This window comes from Hemiscyllium ocellatum, chromosome 33 (assembly GCF_020745735.1).
Source record: "Hemiscyllium ocellatum isolate sHemOce1 chromosome 33, sHemOce1.pat.X.cur, whole genome shotgun sequence".
In the NCBI taxonomy this organism is placed as follows: domain Eukaryota; kingdom Metazoa; phylum Chordata; class Chondrichthyes; order Orectolobiformes; family Hemiscylliidae; genus Hemiscyllium; species Hemiscyllium ocellatum.
The window spans coordinates 22,193,054-22,215,825 of NC_083433.1; the positions used below are offsets into that span (position 1 = coordinate 22,193,054).

A 22,772-nucleotide genomic window follows, 5' to 3' on the forward strand; every position below is an offset into this window, starting at 1 on the left:
TCGACGTTTTGGGCATAAGCCCTTCTTCAGGCCTGACCTGCTGCGCTTTTCCAGCAACACATTTTTAAGCTTCCTTTGAAAATGCACAATCACAACCAGAACTCAAGTTATGTGACTGAGATACAGCTGTAAGACCAATGAATCAATCAGGATACCTGAGAAAAAAAAGTATATTTGAAACCCATTCTCATCACTAATCCATACAAATTGAAAAAATAACACTTAAAGCATCACTTTAGCTCTTAGCATTGAATAACTAAAAAGAGAGAGAGAGAACCATCATGATTCTAACAAAACAAAGAAACTCTGCTGGTCTGGCAGCATCTATGGGAAGGAAAAAAAGAGCTACGTCCTGTATGACTCTTCTTCGGAACTGAAGTGTTACAAAGACATCATACAGGACTTGAAGCATTCAGTCTGTTCCTCTCCACAGATGCTGCCAGACATGTTGAGTTTCTTCAGCACTTTGCTTCCAGTCTCAGCATTACTTAGCTTTTATAACCATCGTGACTCCATTCTGCAATATCCCGGAAATAAAATCCTTTTTGTGATTAAAGTTGGTATCATAGAAGCATTTAAGGTTTAATTACAAAGCAGTGGCAGTGCCAGAACACAGGTTCCACGTACGTGATATATATATATTTCCTTAAAACACATGGCATTTTATTCAAGCAAGCAGTTAAAGAAAAGCCCACAGCAAGGGATGGAGCATCGCGTGACCACTGTTGTGCTTTTTAAAATGCTAAATACAAATACATGGCTTAATCAGCTTTGCAAGTTTATAGTTGCCATTGGTCACCAGACCCAGCAACTGGCCCAGACCCCCCTCCCCCAACATTTTCAGATGCTAGTGACAACCCCAACACTATTAATACAGAGGCAGGAAGAGTTGGTGAAGGAAGAATCTTGATACGCAAGATCACTTTTCATCCCCCGTGAACTCATGAGTAATCACACAAAGCCAATATTTTACTGTTCTAGAATAGTTTTCAGAAAGATCTCCCTCTTTCTCTAGAGGGGACAACATCCTTCAGCCTTCAAGGCAGCGGAGGGCATGGGTAGGACTGCTTTTGTGGTGAGATGGCATCAACTCTATGCTGAAGTTCTCGAGGACTCCCCGAGGGGCAGAATTGTCAACTCTAGTAAGCCAGAACCTTGTAGGCTTCACAAGATTTTCCATCTCAAAATTCACCTGTAACACTGTCCTCCATTGGCTTCCCATTCCAGTCAGTCAACAAGAAAGTTGCGACCCAGTTGAATTAACCTGACCATAAATAAAACATCCTCATCACTACAATCAATAGATCAGCATGGAACACCTACAGTGTGGAAGCAGACCATTCAGTCCAGAGTCCACACTGACCCTCCAAAGAGTATCCCACCCAGACCCTCACCCCTCTACGTACCCCTGTGACCCTACATTTCCCATGGCTAATCCACCTTACCTACAGGCGCCTGGACACTATGGGCAATTTGGTAAGGCCAATCCAACTAACTTGCGAATCTTTGTAGTGTGGGAGGAAACCAAGCAGACAAGGGGAGAATGTCTGTGTGGAGTCTGCACAAATCACCTGAGGATGGAATCAAACCCGGGTCCCTGGTGCTGAGAGGCAGCAGTGCTAACCACTTTGTCACTGTGCTATCCACTGTTTAAAGTAAAACAAAAACAATTTTGTCCGAATAAGCCTTTGAAATTTCTCTGGGGTTTTGCTCTTGGCATTGTTTTGGTGGTAAATTATCAAGACGACTGGAGGAGGGAAGAGATGGACACAGAGGGAGACGTACACGGAGGGAGGGACACAGCGAGAGACACATACACACAGAATATGACCCCACAAGCATAAAGGTAATAGTTAAGTAATTATGACGGTTCAATTAGGATCACAGTTGCAAAAGTTTTCAAAAAACAAAAATATTAAAAATATAATTCAAGATCTTCCCATTCCGATTTAAAGATTCAATTTCTGATTAGATTTCAGCCCATTCCAGTATGTGGAATGTACTAAATTATTATTTAAATTAAATAATCCAAGTATTAAATCATCCATATTCACTCACGATTCTACTTTTCTATAAAGAACATTATTGTAAGAATTTAATATGAAAAACGTGGATATAAATTGTTTCTTAAAAGCCTTTTCAGAGAAAAGAGCATGAAGCTATTCAGCTTCCTGGGTAAGTTATAAATTCAGTTCCATTATCGTCGGCAGAATCTTTCTTGCACCTTCTTCACTGCCTCTGTATGATTACCAAATGGAGACCAGAAACATGCAGTGTCCCAACTATGGTCTAACCAAGATTTTAAACATTAGTTCATTATAACTTCCTATGTCACATTTACATATTTCTATTGTAATCTGAACAATAGAATTACAACAAAATATACAACTTTGAAAATGGCAAATGCATTACATCTTTGTGCCTTGATGCAACTATCCCTTGCCCTCTGCCTACGGTTCATTTAGATTACGATTAGGCTGAGGGAGATCCATCTGTAACATCAATAATAGAATAATTTGGTTTTTTTTAAAAACAAAGAGAGGGTCATTGGAAAGTTACTCCACCTCAATGCTGGGTAATGCGAACATTAAGATAAAAGGCAAAGTTTAAAACGGATATCTCAAACAGAATTAAAACTGTACAGCTCCCAAATAATACCTGCACATTGCAAAATGCAACAGCTTGCCTAAAGAAAAAGGGTGCTGCTGAAAATGTGTTGCTGGAAAAGCGCAGCAGGTCAGGCAGTATCCAAGGAACAGGAGATTCGACGTTTTGGGCATAAGCCCTTCTTCGGGAATCAACGAAAAACATTGATGGTTAAGGGAGGAGATTTCATTTTGTGCAAGGCTGAATTTTTTGATTCTGTATTGTACAGGATCACATTCATCTTTATAAGGCTTTAACCTTTATTTTTGGAAGGGGATAGAAAGAAGCACATTGGATTCAAACCAGAAAGGAATAATTTTTAAAATAATGACAATGAAAATGTACTTTGAGTAGCAAATGTTGGCATACCCCAGTGAGTACCAGCAAGATTAAAAGAAGTGACCCACACTGAAAGAAGCGCCACAACCCTATAAGGTGTGGAAATAGAAAGCAGGTAAGAAACAGAGGGAGAAAGATGTATAAGTGATACAACACATCCCTCACTTAGTAACACATTCAAGAAATTACATGTTGAATTCCTACTTGCTTATATCATTTGCTTGAACGGGTTCTGCCTGTCCATTCCAGAGGTTTAGGAAAAAAAACTTAGTTGAATCATTCTAAGTTTCATGGATCACTTGAAATAAACGGGACAAGGTAAGATCAGTGCCACAGTTAGATGCATTCGTTAATGAGCAGAATGTCTACTTCAAATCCCACACCTCTAAAATCGGCAAAATGGACATATTGTGAGAGAACTTTATTACAAAAAAAAAGCACAACTTTTAATGAGTCTGCAGTGGTGTCAATTGACTCAGCTCGCTGGTGAGAATATTTCAATATTCTCCCATGCTTGTATTGGAATTATCTTTCTGAAGAGGTTTCTCCATCATTCATTTAGCTGATGGGGATTTGAGGCCCATTAATAGTGCAAATACGTTAGAATAAAAGACAAAAGTGCCAAAGTCAGAAGGCAAGTGCCTGTGCTTCTCCATGTTACAGTAGAAAAGCTCCTGGCCCAGAGCTGCTTGTGCTAGCTTCAGAACTGCATGGGTTCTGGCTAGCTCCAAATACACCTTAAGCAGATTGTGTGGGGGCGGGGAATGACCCCAATCTCAGAAAGTAAACTGGCACCACAGTCCAGGATAAAGTAAAAGGATCCCATTGTGCAAAGGGACACCAGTCACAAGGCAAACTTCGGGACACTAAAGGAGTGGGGGAATCGGGCAAGTTTGAAGAGTTGATGTAGGTGATTAGCCGTGATTAATATTGAATGGCACAGCAGTAGCAGTGGGCAGACTCCTACTGGTCCTAGTTTCTCTTTTGCAAGGGCTCATTCTGATATTTAACAAGTATTTAAGAGGTCACTGTCTAAGCTCCTGCACCATGAATGACTTGTCTATCAGAAGTAGCTCAGTACTCCAAAGGATGAGTTTTAATGGTGGGGCAGCTCTAGACCAATTAAACATCAGTCTTCCAAAAATCAAACCCTAATCTCCCCAACAAATGATTACTGATTCATTGAACAAGCAGATCCAGTTATTCATCTCTATTATAATGAAATGAAACCTACTATTTAAAGATGGGAGAAAGGAGGTTTAATGCTTCATTAATATATTTGGCTGTTCAAAATAAAAGCCATTAAATTTGTTTTCCTTAGGATGAGGGAGTGACTAAGAAGTTAGCTGTGCTGTTTTGAAAGTTGCTGTCTGTTTAAGAGAATTTTGCTTTTAAAAAAAAACACATTCCCCACTCTGAACCCCCAGAGTTGAAGGTCTCTTATTGAGGTCGGTATTTAGAGATGATACTTTTGTACCGTGCCACCTCTTTACGCAGCTCAACCACCTCCAGCCTCAGGGCTGAGTTTTCCTTCTCTAGGAAGGCTGCTCGAACTGTGATTTGATTCTCTTTCAGTCTCCGGGCATCACGTGAACGCTTCGCTGCCACGTTGTTCTTCTTGCGTCTTGCCCAGTAGCGATCATCCTTTAGAAAAGAAAATATAGTAATGATACAGGATGATATGACCCCAAGCCATTTCTCCAAATAATTTTTTTTTTTAAAAAAAGTTTCCTTCCTTAAAGTACCAACTCCTTTTGGTAATCCACCAGGATTTCACCTGCATGTCTTTTTTTGAGTCAAATCCACAAGATAGAGCCAACAGGTTTAACATTATATCTGTGGTACTTCTTAGAGAAGGAATAATTGTTGTTGCTAACATCTGGCTGGATCAAGATATGTACAACTAGACAGAAGCTATGGTTACTCAGTTTGGAGGTGCATACTTTTAATGAGTAACTCTGTAAATAAATATATCATTGCATAGATTTTTAATAAATACAAAAAGGATGTCTTCAAAGCACGCAGGGGAAATTCTAGTTGGGACAGCAAAGGTCACTGGATGGCAAATTAGGAATAAAATAAAAACCCCTCCCTGGGGTGCTAAGCAAATGGCAGCCTCCTAATTGCTATCCCTGGTTGATAAGAAAAGAAGTGTATTTACATAATGCCAGATGTTACTGTGGCTCATTGGACAGACAGCAAGACTCCAGAGTCAGTTCCAGGTCAATTTCAAGTTTTGTGGTATTTGATTGCAGCTAAACTATCTGTGGTGCAAGGAGTAAGTGAGGACTGCAGCTGCTGGAGATCAGAGTTGAGAGTGTAGTGCTGGAAAAGCACAACAGGTCAGGCAGCATCAGAGGAGCAAGTGAGTCGACATTTTGGGCATAAGCCCTTGATCTGTGGTGCATTTTTGAAAGAACTATGTATGAGAACCCCTAGGTCTCTGTGTTCGACAACACTATCCAGGGCCCTACTATTGAGTGTGTAAGTCCTGCTGTATTCATTTTACCAAATTTATTCACATTTATTCAAATTAAACTCCATCTGCTACTCCTCTGCCCATTGGCCCAACTGATCAAGATCCCTTTGCAATCTTAGACAACATTTTTCAGTTTACTGTACCATCAATTTTGGTGTCATCTGCAAACTTACTAAACATGCCTCCTAAATTCTCATCAAATTGTTCATATAAATGACAAACAACAGCAGATCCAGTACCAATCTTTGCAGAGTATCACTTTTCAAAGCCTCCAGACCGAAAATCAGCCCTCAACCAGCAACTGGAACAAGATACATCAAAATCTGCAGGAGCAGTAAAATGTAAGTCCAAACTTCAATTCTGAAATTTTTACAACTTGTTTGCTTCATGCATTTCCAAGCTTCACCACTCTTACAATTCAGGGGTGTACATTTACTCAGAGCAAGTTCCCATTAATCAATGAAGGTGGATTTAAGCGTATGTGCAGTTGCTAAGTACTTGCAAAATAAGCTTCCTGTCTTTGCAGTCTCCAACTGTGGTCAGCTCAATACAAAATTGAAAACTGTTCTTTTAACTGGATATGCTGAAGCAGGAGGTTGGGAATTCCAGAATTTGAATCCAACAATGTGCGTGGTGGGGGAAGAGGAGGGAGGAGAGAAATAAGTCATCATGTTGTTGAGGCACTAGTGAGAAAACAATTAAAACAGCAACCTACATGCATCAAGATCTGACAAATTATACAAATGACTGATCAATTAATTGGAGAGTTAACCGAGAGCCAGAATATAACCCTTTGAGTCATGCCCTAGTTAACAGGCAGTTGGCACATCATCTAAAAGAAAGCATCCCTAACAGTGCAGCACTGACTTCATTGTGTGCCAAAGTGGTGTCTATGCGGTCAGTGCAGGACTTTGGGGAAAGGGCAGGACAGAAACACTAACTGAATAGCTCTTGCAAAGCACTGACAGACACAACAACTTCAGCATTGTCTTTCTGAGCTGTATCAGTCCAAAATTCGAGCAGCCGGGAACAGATTGTGCTGCTGATTTCACCGGAGTTTCTGTTCCCAGTTTTCCCCACCACCTTTCCTGAAAGTACTGCTTCGTTGATGCTTGCTCACCAAAGGGGCCTACCAGATCTACACTTTCTCCAGCCCTTTCGATTTATTTCAGGTATCCAGCTTCCCAGTATTTTGTTTTTGTATGAATTGTTAAAACTGCAATAGCCTTACACTGGGCCTTTACCTGATTGCAACCAATATTCACTGACTGTCTAGTGGTTGGGGGGTTAGAATGGGAAAGTAACTGAATAAAGCAGCATCTCTTCTGCTCATTAATACCTCTTGGGTGTAGAGTGACCAAGTTCAGAAATTCTTCACTATCAAGATCAAATAATTCAGCACAGAGCAATGATCAAGCTTTTAAACTGCTCCTCTCAACAACCACTTAAACTTGCCTTACCATCATGGAGAAGACTGTTCTACCAGGATCAGACAACTGAAAAACCGGTGGTTTCTGAAGTAACTCTATAAAGACCAGTATCTTGTCACCAAATCACCCTTTATTTCTTGACAATCGACACTAGTGCAACTAGCACACAGCCAGCTCCTAGAGTGAGCAGAACCTCTGATGTGCTAGTTTATATCAGTCAGCCTGGACTTTCTGATTGAACCAGGTTAACAGCCCCAATCAGGGAGTTCATATTCTAAGAGGTCCCCCTGGCTGACCTCATTATAATCACTACAGTTTCCAGGAAATCAACTTGTAAAAAAAAAGGATGCTACATCTGGAGTAAGAATAGCAGAATGCAAGCCCTGCAGAGTTCTATTTTATGAAGAGGCAGAGAGCGTGTTGGACAGATACCTTTTGCTCTGGCGGTACATAGACCTTTTTCGCTTTTTTAATCATGGGCTGTGGTTTGAGTTCCTCATCACTGAACTTATGCTTCCGTGGATTAAAAAGTTCTCCTCCTGGAACACTGGACAGTGCCAGGTCAGTAGGGTCAGGTTCAAAATTCACCAGAACATCAACATCTTCCAGGTCTACAGAGTTTGGAGTCTTCCGTTCAGATTTCTTCCCACCTGTTTCTAGAATGTGAGAGATAGATCCACTTTTAAAACATAAGCGATGAATTATGAGCTTATAAAATGGATGAGAAGCAAGTAATTTATGTTTGATTAACCTTAAACCAGCATCCAGAGAACAGTCTAGATAGATGAATGCTACATATTTATGACAACCCCACAGCTATTCATGTACATCACAAGTTCGACAGAAAGAAACAAATTTATTCCTTAATTAGGTGATAGCTAGTTCAGATTAACTTTGTATTAGCTGTTGGTTAGCACTCTGCTCAGTACACAGTTGATTCAAGCCAATGCTGTGGCTAATCGCATTGTGCACTGATTCACAATGGTGGGGTCAGCCATGGCTTCACTCAAAGAAACATTACCCTTAAAATAAGGAAGGAAAAACAGAGACTTCCACATTTTATTTAGTTGCATTTGACAGTAGATATGGAGACAACAACAGGTCTGCTTGGGGTTGCCTACGAGGATGGGAAGAAACCTATTTAAGAAATACACTACTTCACATCCAATTCTGTAACGAGGATTTATGGTTTGATCTCCAACAAGTCTTTTAGGGGATTAAAAAAGGTCAACAGCAAAGTTAGTAGTAGTAGTTCAGGTTATTGTTGAGGGCAAGGATAGTCAGCATCATAATCCACAGAGAACACTGAGTGGCACTCCTTTCAACTTTGAACCCAACTCACCTCTCTCCTTCCTGCTGCTCACCATACCTCAGTCTGCAAGCTTGGGCAACTGGTGCAGACAAAACATTTTAGTGAAGCTTGATCACTCGTCTTCATTCAAAAGAACATTCCTACAAATACTAGCAGGATTTAGTACCCCATTCCCGTGGCTTGCTGGGAGATTTCTAATGTTTATACAAGATAACGAGAGGAATAGATAGAGTCAATAGCCAGAGACTTTTCCCCAAGGCAAAAATTGACTGACTGGTACGAGGGGTCATAGTTTGAAGATATTAGGGGAAAGGTATAGAGGAGACGTCAGAGGAAGGTTCTTTACGCAGAGAGTTGTGAAGCATGGAATGTGTTACCAGTGATGGTGGTGGAAGCAGAGTCATTAGGGACATCTAAGCAACTGCTGGACATGCACATGGATAGCAGTGAGTTGAGGAGTGCGTAGGTTAAGTTATTGTATTTTACATTAGGATTAAACCTCAGCACAACATCATGGACCAAAGGGCCTGTTCTATGTTGTACTTTTTTATGTTCTATGTAGCAATGGGGATATGCTCTCAACACCTAGGAATAGGATCAGGATGAGACAAACACTTTATACATTCAATCTTCACATTGAACAGATACAGGAGAGATTTTTCTCCTGTTGGTCTAGTTTTAATTTAAACTATGGCTAGAGGTAGATCATAGAGATCAAGCTATGAAAAACCATTTGATCAAAAGGATCCCTTCGGTTAGGACTCACCATCACTCTCCACTTTAGAACGCGTCATATTTCCAGATGACAACAATGTAGGAGACGATACTTTCTCTTCCAGTTCCACTACCGGCAAGAGACCAACTTGCAGTTCTTCCTGCAGTTCAAACTGGTTTGAACCATCTGGAATGCCATTTTCCAAGAGGAATTCATCCAGATCCATGTACTCAAGATGGAAGGTCTCCCCATCATAGGGAATAGTCTTATCCCAGATGGTTGGCATGAGGGAGGCAGAGGCAGCTGTGGTGCTGCTGGCTGCTTCATCCACATTCTTCTCTTTGCCCTCATCCTTACCTGAAGTGGGAGATAAAGACAGGTTTTTTTTAAAAAAACCTTGTTAATTGCTGCACAAAGTTTCACTTGGGTGAAAAACATTAACCTTTATCAAGTCTGTTATTTTCCTATTGGCATAAAATGTTTTAGATAAAAATGTTTGATCAGAAGCTTTTTACTCAGTCTCTCTTCTTGCACAGGGTTGCCCACAAGCTTCAAACCCAACAAACTCAGCTCATCTTCCCAACTAACAGAAATCTTCATTAACTGCTTCCATCCTTAAAGTTAGTCATAATATCATAATGCTTCCAATGTTGTTCCAATTAAAATCAACTAAATACAGCTCCAGGACACTACTGATCTGCATATGACTCCGTATCCAAAATTATTAAGATAGCCTGCAGCCAGTTTCATCACACACAATCGTTCCCACATTTTCTCATGAGAGAAGAGAGAGTGCAAACTGACACCAAAATAAACTGGAGGGAGGGAAGATGGAGCTAGGCCTGTGGTTCCAGCAGTTTTCAGAAACGATCAACATAGGCTACACTCTTCTCCATTCTGGCCAAACCTCACACCACAATGTGCAACTTTCCTGAACTTACTGTGAGGCCAGTTTCCACATCAGTCTGTCACAGTGAGCGGGTTGGCCATTCAGGTCTGAGAAATCTCCTCAAAAGGGAGGGTTGTGAACCTTGGAAGTCTTCTACCCTGAAACTGCAGATGCAACATCAGCACCTCTGTTAAAGTCAGTGACAGATTTTGGATTCTAAGGGAAGGGATAAGGTGGAATGCTTTCTGAAGTATATAATCTGCAATGATGTTACTAAACCACACACTTTCCCCAAGTGGGTCATAGCAAAAGGCAGAGGGGTTAGGGGAGGAAATCCAGAACAAAAAAGGACCACAGCTGCCAAAATGGACTGATGAGAGTTGGGAATGTGCAAAGTCCTAGTCAAGTTAGAATAACCAAACAAGAAGAAATCTTTTATTGTCCTTCTCAAATACTTATCGCACTTACTCTTCCCTATTATCCTTCAGTTTTCATCCACTCTTCCGAAAGCCATTTACTCCTTCAATGGTGTAACTCTATGAAGACAATGGCTTTCCAGCTTCATTCTATTAGCCACATATCTATTTTAATGGTTGACAGCCAATAGTTATCCAAACACAAGACTTATCAGTTTGAGAGATTGGGGAGGAGCTGGAGACCATGGGGATATTGTACTAACTGAAATTATTACTCTGCTCTCCTTTCCAATGTTCCTCCTAGAGCACAGTAGCAATAGCCTAGATTGCTGAAACAATTCTTCTGTAGCCAGACAACAGTGAGGCAACAGGAACATGCTGTTAGTTGATGCTGAGTGCTTGCTCTGCCTTCAGGAACTGAACTGATTCCTGGCTAGGGCAAAGACACCTAGATTTTGTGGATAACACTTGACCCCATGTGACCTCACTGGCTGGCTCCTATCATCTTATATTTCTTTTCTGGGGTGGGAGGAGAGGCAAGAAATGTAGCAGCAAGGGACTCTGCTCTCTTAGTCGTAGAGATGTACACAGCACGGAAACAGACCCTTCGGTCCAACTCGTCCATGCCGACCAGAAATCCCAACCCAATCTAGTCCCACCTGCCAGCACCCGGCCCATATCCCTACAAACCCTTCCTACTCATATACCCATCCAGATGCCTTTTAAATGTTACAATTGTACTAGCCTCCACCTCTTCCTCTGGCAGTTCATTCCAGACATGTACCACCCTCTGCGTGACAAAGTTGTCCCTTAGGTCTCTTTTATATCTTTCCCCTCTCACCCTAAACTTATGCCCTCTAGTTCTGGACTCCCCAACCCCAGGGAAAAGACTTTGCCAGTTTATCCTATCCATGCCCCTCATGATTTTATAAACCTCTATCAGGTCACCCCTCAGCCTCCAATGCACCAGAGAAAACAGCCCCAGCCTATTCAGCCTCTCCCTGTAGCTCATACCCTCCAACCCTGACAACATCCTTGTAAATCTTTTCTGAACCCTTTCAAAATTTCACAACTTCCTTCGGATAGCAAGGAGACCAGAATTGCACACAATATTGCAAAAGTGGCCTAACCAATGTCCTGTACAGCCGCAACATGACCTCCTAGCTCCTGTACTCAATACTCTGACCAGTAAAGGAATGCATACCAAATGCCTTTTTCACTCTCCTATCTACCTGCGACTCCACTTTCAAGGAGCTATGAAATTGCACTCCAAGGTCTCTTTGTTCAGCAACTCTCCTGAGGACCTTACCATTAAATGCATAAGTCCTGCTAAGATTTGCTTTCCCAAAATGCAGCATCTCGCATCTATCTAAATTAAACCCCATTTGCCACTTCTCAGCCCATTGGCCCATCTGATTAAGATCCCATTATAATCTGAGGTAACCTTCTTCACTGTCCATTACACCTCCAATTTTGGTGTCATCTGCAAACTTACTAACTATACCTCTTAAGCTCACATCCAAGTCACTTTATATAAAAGACAAAACGTAGGTCACAGGTCTCCAATCTGAAAAACAACCCTCCACCACCACCCTCTGTCTTCTACGTTTGAGCCAGTTCTGTATTCAAATGGCTAGTTCTCTCTGTATTCTATGAGATCTAACCTCGTTAACCAGTTTCCCATGTCAAACCTTGTTGAATGCCTTACTGAAGTCAGAGCTATACAGCATGGATTCAGATCCTTCAGTCTGACTCATCCATGCTGACCAAATATCCTATGCAAATCTAGTCCCATTTGTCAACATATGGCCAATATCCCTCTAAAGCCTTCCTATTCATATACCCAGCCTTTTAAATGTTGTAATTGTACCACCCTTCACCATTTCCTCTGGCAGCTCATTCCAAACATACACCATCATCTGCTTTAAAAAGTTGCCCCTGAGGTCCCTTTTAAATCTCTCCTCTCTCACCTTAAACCTATGCCCTCTAGTTCTGGACTCTCCTCCCCCCTTCCTCCCCCCCCCCCCCCCCCCAATCACAGCAAAAAGACCGTGTCTATTCATCATATCCACACCCCTCATGATTTTATAAACTTCTATAAAGGTCACTCCCTCAGCCTTCAACGCTCTAGGGAAAATAGGCCCAGCCTATTCAGCCTCTCCCTATAGCTTAACTTAGAACTGAAGCTGCTAATTGTGGTCAGTCAGGATTACTATATTCTGCGGAACCTATAGGTAGGCTATACAGACTTCCAGACAACCCATCTCGAGAAGTTGGTTCAGAGACTTCTGTAACATAAACAAGCGATTCTTACAGATACTATTTTCTCTTCCGCTTCCTCTCTTGGCTTCTTTTTGAGTCTTCCTCCCATTGTCCCCTCACTCTGCTGTCAGAGCTAAATTCATAAGCCATCAACCCATCCTACTCTGTTCGTTGTCTTTAGCTTGGCAAGGAGTGGTGGTGGGTGGGTGGGTGGGTTGTTTGGGGGGGGGGGGGGGGGGGGGGGCGGGTTTAAGGGTGAATTAAACACTTACTGCCTGATAGAGTCATAGAGGAAACAGCCCCAGCCTGTTCAGCCTCTCCCCATTGCTCAAATCCTCCAACTCTGTCAACGTCCTTGTAAATCTTTTCTGAACCCTTTCAAGTTTCACAACATCTTTCCGATAGGAAGATCTTTCTCATTTTTGAATTGTGGAGGGTAAATTGATCCAATAACATCCTTTATCAGAAGTAAAACAAGCCAAACTGCACTACTAATGACTTCACGAACCTTAAAAGTACTCGACTTAAATAATTGTTAAACCACTGACTGCTGTTTCTCTTTCTCATGGTCTTCATAGCAACTGCCAGCATAATTGCAATGAAAGGACGTAAAAAGATAGAGGCAAGAGTAGGCCTGTTGTAACTTGTTCTACAACTCAATAAGATAAATGTTGACTTTCTACTTCAAATCCACTTTCCCATATTATTCCCACATCCCTCTGTTCCCTTAGTATCCAAAATTCCATCAGTCTTTTCATTAAAAATCTACTTACCCAATCAAGATTGATCAGAAAGCAAGCACAGGAAGAGCTTGGCCTGATTTTTTTTCCCACTCCCCTGGGTCACCAGCTAACAACTGACAGAAATTAGGAACCTCAACATGAAAGCACAATCCAGAAATCACTCAGGCTGCATGGCTGAGTGATACACAGCAAGTGGTGCCTTTCTTAAATGCTTCGTGAACCTGGAAATGACTTCTTAAACGAAATGTGCATTTTTAGCATCATTGAGAGAGGACTTCCTTTGACACTAACAATCAAGTCCGAACACCCTGAATGGCAAGACCACTATATAGACTGAATTCCTGTGCACTTGCACATCGGGACGAAAGTCCAAGGGCTAGTCTCCACTTTTGCCAGTAGCAGTGGTGGACTCTCCCTCTATATGGGCATTTAAACGGGCATTGGATAGGCATATGGAGGATAGTGGGCTAGTGTAGGTTAGGTGGGCTTGGATCGGCGCAACATCGAGGGCCAAAGGGCCTGTACTGCGCTGTATTTTTCTATGTTCTATGAGACAGGGGACAATGATATCTAGGACAGTAAGACATCTAGCTCCAGTGATGGGGAACTTCAGTTACTTGGATGGATTAAAGAAGTTGGAACTACTTTCGCTGAGACAAAAAGGTCGACAGGAGATTTGTTAGGGATGTTCAAAGTGATCAGGTGTCTGGACAGGGTGGACAAAGTGAAACTGTTCTCATTGGTGGGTGGATCCAGAAGCAGGAGATAGAGATTTAAGGAATTTGCAAAGGAAGCAACAGCACCAGAAGGAAAGGCTTCTTGAAAGCATCAAGTGATTAGGATCTGGAACTGCCGGAAATGGTAGTAGTGGCGATTTAATTTGGGCATCCACAAAAAGAAACGGATTGTATCAGAAAAGAAAATGTAAAGGCTACAATGAAAAGGGAGGGGTAATAGGGCTAGATTAAATAATCTTGCACAGGGCCATATACATAATGCCTCCCTTCTGTGCTGATTCACAGTATTAGCCATAAATGGATTATCTGTATTTGTGAATAAGCTCATTACAATTTTGATGAATAAACCTTGTTTGAGCTGATAGTCTTAATATTTGTACTGAATAAGAATGGTAACTTATCACGGAACAATTGTTGTCCAAAAGCCCTTCATGAGAAGATTTCCCCCCTTCTACGGAATGCTTTGGTTCCATAATTGGCTAGTTCCAATTGCAACAAGGGGCTTGGGTTTGTGAAGGATTAATGGATATTTTCAATGAATTGGTCTCAACAAAAATAAAAAGGCGTATATGGTTTTGGACTTCTTCTTGGAAAGCTCCTGGATTCAGGTGGGATGGAGTGAGAACGTTTTGCAATAGAAAATGCATCATGTTTGTGTGCAATAGGTTGGAGGCCAGGAAGCTCATTTCCTTTCCAATATTGTTCATCCACACACGGAGTTCTGATATTAACCAGAAAATTATATTGGACAAGATTGTGCCATGGTATCCAGAAGCAATTAAAGGCCCTTTGATAAAATCACATGTATGGTTTCAATATAAAACTTTGGCTGTGGATAAGAATCTAATACAGCTCCTTTCACAATGGGCACAGAGATCAAGGAAAATATCAGAGTGAAACCAAGCTGACTGCAGTCTGGTCCACCACAAAGTGTCAGACAGCAAGAACCCCTCCGATCCACACACCTATCACAGGCTTCATGATTTAGATGTAGGTTTCTCTCACACCCAAAACCACATCTGAATACCGAAAACACAAAAGTCATTAAAAACCAGGTCAAACTTTGGGCCGTGAAAATCAAAATTTGGGAAGTTAGTCTCTAACCCATCCAGCAAAGATGGTCAAAACTACACTCCAGATCATCACTCAAATTCCCTCAACTTTTTGTCAGACATAATCTCAACCCGATCTTTCAATCAACAGATAAAATGCAGTCTCCCAGCTCTCCTGATTTGTTGCTCAATTATTTGAAATAATAATTGTCAACACAGGTCCTTTAACATGTCATTTTGCCACAAAATATATGATTCATTACCATTCAATTCACTTTCCTATATTTTAGAACTTGGTTAGCTTTATATAATACTTTTAATTTGTTTCTCCATTTCCGTCCCCACAGGCATGAGCTACCTTCTAGGCAGGGTATAATTACATCATACCCTGCCTAGACGAAAAACAGACAAGGGATTTGCTTTTTTGGAAGGGGATGGAGGAAAGTGGCCAAATCCAAAGTTTATTGCTTTGATCTCTCCAGAGATGTTGCCAGGCCCATTCAGTGCTTCTAGGTGTCTTTTTATTTATTTTGCAAATGATTTCTATTTTGAGTTGAGAACATGTCAAGTATGGTGGGGGCTCTTGTGGTGCAGCGGTATATCCCTACTTCTGAAACAGCAGGGCCTGGGCTTAAAGTCTCACTTTTTCAGAAGTGCATACTAACATTTCTGAACACATTGATTAAAACGTATCTGTAGATAATGTCTTCAGAAAGTCACCTTGCAGTGTCAATAATTACACAAGGTGCTTTTGTTTCACACTGGCCTCCTTCTGAAATCTCTTTCTGCAGCCTCTGTTTAATCCCAAACTCTTCTGAATAGTCAAGCATTGTTCAGCCACTGGAAACGTCTGGGCATGTTCATGATGTCTAAACATTCATAAATACATACTTAGATTAGATTGCTGCAGTGTGGAAACAGGCCCTTCGGCCCAACAAGTCCATACTGACCCGCCGAAGCGCAACCCACCCATACCCCTACTTTTACCCCTTACCTAACACTACGGGCAATTTAACATGGCCAATTCACCTGACCCGCACATCTTTGGACGGTGGGAGGAAACCGGAGCACCTGGAGGAAACCCACGCAGACACGGGGAGAATGTGCAAACTCCACACAGTCAGTCGCACTTGGGAACAGCTCACCCAAAAGCAATCAAAATTGGAGGTCCAGGCCTCAATGCAAATTAAAAGTTTTTTAAAAGCATTATTGGTTAAAAAAAAAACACCAACCTAAAACTAAAAATCCCAACTGCTTCAAAAAGGAACAAAATAGATGCCACTTGTACATACACGAGTCTTGAATGTTGATCCAAACCCAAAATGGTTCTCAGTCATTGTACATATAAACAGTACCTGAACAGGTACTGGGCTGGAGGAAGGATGGTATTAAGTTCCCTGGGGGTTGATTTTGGGACCCTTGCTTTTCCTGATGTAGATTACTGATGTAGATCTATGTGCAGATGGGACAATTTCAAAGTTTGCAGATGACATTAAATTTAAAAGAATTGTAAACTATGAAGTGATCGGTGTCCGACTCCCAAAGGACATCAACAATTTGGTAGAGTGGATGATGGATAACAGATGAGATCCTATGCACAAGAAGTGAAAGATGATACACTTTGGACAGAAGACCATTGAACGGCAATACAAAACAGGGGTACAATTACATATGCAGTGCAGGAGCACAGGAACCTGGGCTTATATTCTTGAAGCTGGCTGGACAAATGAAGAGAGCAGCTAAAGCATAAGGTGTTGTGGTTCTGCTCGCCGAGCTGGAAGTTTTTGCTGCAAACGTTTCGTTCCCTGGCTAGGGAACATCATCAGTGCTGTTGGAGCCTCGTGTGAAGCGCTGCTTTGATGTTTCTTCCGGTATTTATATTGGTTTGTTCTTGCCGCTTCCGGGTGTCAGTTTCAGCTGCAGTGATTTGTATGTGGGGTCCAGGTCGATGTGTCTGTTGATGGATGTTCTTGCCGCTTCTGGGTGTCAGTTTCAGCTGTAGTGGTTTGTATATGGTGTCCAGGTCAATGTGTCTGTTGATGGAGTTTGGGGATGAATGCCATGCTTCTAGGAATTCTCTGGCTGTTCTCTGTCTGGCTTGTCCTATGATAGTGGTGTTTTCCCAGTCAAATTTGTGTTGCTGGTTGTCTGAGTGTATGGCTACTAGAGATAGCTGGTCGTGTCGTTTTGTGGCTAGCTGATGTTCATGGATGCGGATTGTTAGCTGTCTTCCTGTTTGTCCTATATAGTGTTTTGTGCAGTCCTTGCATGGTATTTTGTAAACTACGTTAGTTTGGCTCATGCTGGGTATTGGGTCCTTTGTTCTAGTGAGTTGTTGTCTGAGCGTGGATGTTGGCTTGTGTGCTGTTATGAGTCCTAAGGGTCGCAGTAGTCTGGCTGTCAGTTCTGAGACGCTCCTGACGTATGGTAGAGTGGCTAGTCCTTTTGGTTGTGGCTATCTCTAGTAGCCATTCATTCAGACAACCAGCAACACGAATTTGACTGGGAAAACACCACTATCATAGGACAAGCCAGACAGAGAACAGCCAGAGAATTCCTAGAAGCATGGCATTCATCCCCAAACTCCATCAACAGACACATTGACCTGGACACCATATACAAACCACTACAGCTGAAACTGACACCCGGAAGCGGCAAGAACATCCATCAACAGACACATCGACCTGGACCCCACATACAAATCACTGCAGCTGAAACGGACACCCGGAAGCGGCAAGAACAAACCAATATAAATACCGGAAGAAACATCAAAGCAGCGCTTCACACGAGGCTCCTACAGCACTGATGATGTTCCCTAGCCAGGGAACGAAACGTTTGCAGCAAAAACTTCCAGCTCGGCGAGCAGAACCACAACAACGGATACCCGAGCTACAAATCTTCAATCAGATTTTAAAGCATAAGGTATTCTCAATTTTTTAGTAGGGGCTTGGAGTTTAAGATCAAGGGTGTGAAGCTAAACTCGCACAAGACTTTTTTAGATATCAGCTGAAGTATTGTGTACAATGCTGGTGCCTCATGACAGGAATGAGATGTGAATTCGTTGGCAGGCTCATCCAGCAAATTTACAAGAATGATTCCAGGATTGAGAAATTTCAGCTTGAGGACACATTAAAGAAATCTGGACTTCTGTCCTTGGAAAGAAGGTGGCTGAGAGGAGATTCAGTAGATGTTGTTATCAAAATCACAAGCACGCTGGACAGAGTAGGTAGGAAAAAGCGGTTATCGCTTCTAAAAGACAAAAAAAGGACATAAATTTAAACTGACATGCAAACAAAGGGTTCAATTCCAGCCTCGGGTGACTGTGTGGATTTTGCATGCTCTCTGCGTCTGCATGGGTTTCCTCCGGGTGCTCCGATTTTCTCCCACCGTCCAAAGATGTGCAGGTCAGGTGAATTGGCCGTGCTCAATTGCCCGTAGTGATATGTGCATTAGTCAGGGTGAAATGGTCTGGGTGGGTTACTCTTCGGAGGGTCAGTGTGGACTTCTTGGGCCGTACAGCCTGTTTCCACACTGTAGGGAATCTAATCTGAAGCGAATTTCTCACACAGCATGTAGTTAGGGTGTGGAATATACTGCCTGGGAATGTGATGGAAGCAAATACAAATGAGGCATTCAAACAGACAATGGACAGCTCTTTGGATAGAAATGGACTGCAGGGATAAGGAAAAAGGCAGGGGGTTGACACTGGGTACAGAACTACTACAGTCTGAAGGGCTGAGATAATTCTATGACTGTGCATCCAGATTACTGGATCCATAAATCTGTGACCAAGTAACATTTCAACAAGACAGCAAAGATCATAAATGGTCTTACTTTTGGGGAGAGAGGTTAAGGACAGAGTAAATCAACAGAAGGTGATGAAGGGGTACAGAGGGGGAAGAGAAGAAAACGGATGGAGAGGGGGAAACAAAGAAGGAGGAGGAACCATGTGAGATGGATGGAAGAAGAGGGCAGGCTGGAAGAGTTTGCGGATGGGGCAAAGAGAGAAAGAAGGGACAGAGTTTGGAGAACAGAGTAGAGAAAGGGTTTGGGGGATAGGGTACACTTAGAAAAGGGGCTGACTTTGAGAGTCTGCACAGAGAGGTGAGGGGTAGATTGTCAGGTAAGCAGATGGGAGGAATTGAGCAGGAACAGAAGGATGGGGGGTGGGAGGGGAAGTGAATGATGAGCTATAGATGGGAGTGGGGGATTGTGAGGAATGGACTGGGAGGGATGGCTGAGATTGGGAGGTGGGAAGAGGTGAGAGGATGGCTGAGGGGGAGCGGGGATAGCAGTGTGTGGATGGAGAGTGGGCATCAAGAGGAGTAGGGCTGTGAGGCCAGAAAAGATTGGGTTGGGTGGTTGTGGTGGGTGTATGGGTGTGAGGTGAGGGGGTTGGGTGAGGGGGTGTATGTGTGTGTGTGTGTGGATGGGGGTGTCGGCGAAACCTGGATGTTGGGGGATGCGTGGAAGAGGAAAGGGGGAGGGGGGAGGAAAGGGGGAGGGGTAGAAGGAAAGGGGGAGAAGGAAAGGGGGAGAAGGAAAGGGGGAGAAGGAAAGGGGAGGGGTCAGCCCACTTGAAGCCCCTCCCTCACCTCCCCCTGTTTCCCTTCCCCCCCATCTCTGTCCCCTCACCCTATCCCTGACCCCCCCTCACCATGTTCTGTCCCTCCCCCCCGTCCCTCACCCCCTTCCCCCACCCCCCCGTGTCCCTGTCCCCCACCCCTCCCCGTGTCCCCCCCTCCTCCCCGTGTCCCTCACCCCCCCCCACGCTCCGTGTCCCTGTCCCTGACCCCCCCCACGCTCCGTGTCCCTGTCCCTGTCCCTCACCCTCACTCTCCAGCAGCTTCTGCGGCGGGTTCTCCAGAAGATTCTTCAAAACCACCGGGAAGGAGGACAAAACCGGGGCCTCCCGCTCCCGCTCCGGCATCTGCGGGCTCTTCCGGTGCATTTTATGTTGATGTGATCAGCTCGGTTCACTCAGCTTCAAAAATAAAAATAAAAATAAAACCCAACGTGAAGCCGCTGCCCGACTCCAAACAGCACCGCCACCAGCTACCGATTACATATTCATTAGGCTAATCTGCATATATTAACATGTTAGGCTTTTATTGGGCCCCGGGAGCTCATTCACATAATCTATCCGCACCGTCAGATATTATCATAATTTATATTGATTTATGACCCAGTCGAGCTTCCCATTGGTCGCAAATGAAGCTCTTGGTTTACTTATTTCCACACGGTCGGTTTTAATTCTCTTCCTTATTTTGTGTTGTAGACCCAATGTGGTGGTCCCCAGGACTGAGATGTAACTAACGTTACAGCCCAATTAAGTGAGAGCACCCATCCCCACATCGCCATCATTAAATCCGCCTTCAACCGCAAGGGCGCAGGCGCAGGCTGTTATGTGGGGGTGGGGTCACAGTCATGCGGCAGGACACGTGCTCCTGAATCATGTGACCTGAAGCAGCAATGTGTCTGTGTCTGCATAGACAGGGTGGCATTGAGTGTCACTGTATGGTCTGGGTAGTCCTGAATATTTCTGCATGAATAGGGTGGCCCTGAGTGTCACCATATGGTCAGGGTGGCTCCGAGTGTCACCGTATGGTCTGGGTGTCACTGTATGGTCAGGGTGGCCCCGAGTGTCACCGTACGGTCAGGGTGGCCCCGAGTGTCACCGTACGGTCAGGGTGGCCCCGAGTGTCACCGTGTGGTCAGGGTGGCTCCGAGTGTCACCGTGTGGTCAGGGTGGCCCCGAGTGTCACCGTGTGGTCAGGGTGGCCCCGAGTGTCACCGTGTGGTCAGGGTGGCCCCGAGTGTCACCGTGTGGTCAGGGTGGCCCCGAGTGTCACCGTGTGGTCAGGGTGGCCCCGAGTGTCACCGTGTGGTCAGGGTGGCTCCGAGTGTCACCGTGTGGTCAGGGTGGCTCCGAGTGTCACCGTGTGGTCAGGGTGGCACCGAGTGTCACTGTATTTATAGAAAGGCACTGAGTGTCATGGCATTGATAGAGTGGAACTGAGTATTATTGCACCGACAGAATGACACCGAATGTCATTCCATCGACAGAGTGGCACTTTGTCATTCTTAGGAATGAAAGGATAGGCAGGAAGGAAAGGATGATCGAGGTGCATAGGTTAGTATGAGATGAAATAAACACAAAAATAGTGAGTGATCTGGGATTGGAAGAATCGGAAGAATTCAATGGGTGGAAGAAGGAAATTGTCTATAGTCCCCCAACAGTAGCTGTAGAGTGGGACAGAGAATAAATCAGGAGATAATGAGGTCATGTTACAAAGGCAGTACATTAATCATGGGTGACTTCAGTCTTTTCATAAACATGGCTAATTCAGGTTGGCAGAGGTAGCTGTGAGGAAGTATCCATTGAGTGTATTCAGGACAGTTTCCTAAAATAATGTGATATAGATGCAACCAGGGATCAGACTACTTTTGATCTTGTGATGTGCAATAAGGCAGGTTTAATGAATAATGTCACTTTAAAAGATCACCTCGGAAACACTGACCATAACAAGATAGAATTTGTGATTTGGAGGTGCCAATGTTGGACTGGGGTGTACAAAGTTAGAAATCACACAAATCATCAGGTTATAGTCCAACAGGTTTATTTGGAAGCACTATAGTTTGGAGCGCTGCTCCTTCTGATGACACAGCCACCTGGTGAAGGAGCGTCGCTCCGAAAGCTAGTGTGCTTCCAATTAAACCTGTTGAATTATAACCTGGTGTTGTGTGATTTTTAACATGATAGAATTTAGCATTCGGTTTGAGATTAAGAAACTTGAATCAGAAACAACAGTACTAAACTTAAATAGGGATAAATACAAAGGAACAGAGATGGCTCGAGTGGACCAGGAAAGGGGTTTAGCAGCAAAGACAATTGAGGAATAATGGCAAACATTTAAGGAAATTGTTCACAACTCACAGCAAAGACACATCCTAATGAAGAGGAAGGATTCTGGGAAAAGGGGGAGCCAGTCACGGTGAATCAGCACTGAATTGAAAGAAAATATATGTGAATGAAAAGATTAATAATAAGCCAGAGGATTGGGAAAGTTTTAAAAACCAACAAGAAATTACCAAAATCAAGTCAGAAGACATACTTTGAGTGTAAACTTACAAGGAATATTAAGATAGGTAGCAAGAGCCTCTTTAAATATATAAAAAGGAGGACCAAAACCAAATTGAACTTAGTTAGAGAACAAGGCTGGGGACATAATGACTAGGAACCAAGAAATAGCAGAGGAGTTGAATATTTGCATCAAGCTTCACAGTAGAAGACACAAATAGCATTCTAAAATTACTAAATATTGAAAACACAAAAGGAGGAGAGGAAATAAATAAAGTTACAATCATATCATGAGAAGAAGGGTGAGGGAAATGTGTGAAGGCAAGTCTTATAAGTCGCCTGGATCTTAGGGCATACATCCTAAGTTATTAAAAGCAGTAGCTACTGAGATAAAATAAAGTAGTATAGAATTCCTACAGTGTGGAAGCAGGCCATTCGGCCTATTGAGTCCACACTGACCCTCTGAAGAGAAGCCCACCCAGACCCACACCCCCCTACTCTTTCTCTGTAATACCACATTTCCCATGACCAACCCACTCTAACCTGCACATCTTTGAACTGTGGGAGGAAACCAGAGCACCCAGAGAAAACTCACACAGACACGGGGAGAATGTGTAAACTCCACACAGACAGTTGCCCAAAGCTGGAATCGAACCCAGTCTGTGGTGCTG

The 22,772-nt window shown here is 43.2% G+C and overlaps 1 protein-coding gene across 2 annotated transcripts in view; it reads right to left on the reverse strand.

Moving 5' to 3' along the window:
* Positions 1-3,883: 3,883 nt before the first annotated feature.
* The window catches only part of LOC132831248 (thyrotroph embryonic factor-like), a 31,536-nt gene continuing 12,647 nt past the window's right edge, over positions 3,884-22,772 (reverse strand). The window contains exons 1-5 of one of the 2 annotated variants that reach the window (XM_060849262.1): positions 20,250-20,266; positions 19,851-20,004; positions 8,973-9,278; positions 7,327-7,550; positions 3,884-4,629 (exon numbers count right to left, since the gene is read on the reverse strand). In XM_060849262.1, coding sequence (XP_060705245.1) covers positions 4,426-4,629; positions 7,327-7,550; positions 8,973-9,278; positions 19,851-19,971 — 855 coding nt within the window. In that variant the 5' untranslated portion in view covers positions 19,972-20,004; positions 20,250-20,266 and the 3' untranslated portion in view covers positions 3,884-4,425. Of the gene's footprint in view, positions 4,630-7,326; positions 7,551-8,972; positions 9,279-19,850; positions 20,005-20,249; positions 20,267-22,772 lie in introns of those variants that run through there. The other variant, XM_060849261.1, reaches the window with a different exon arrangement.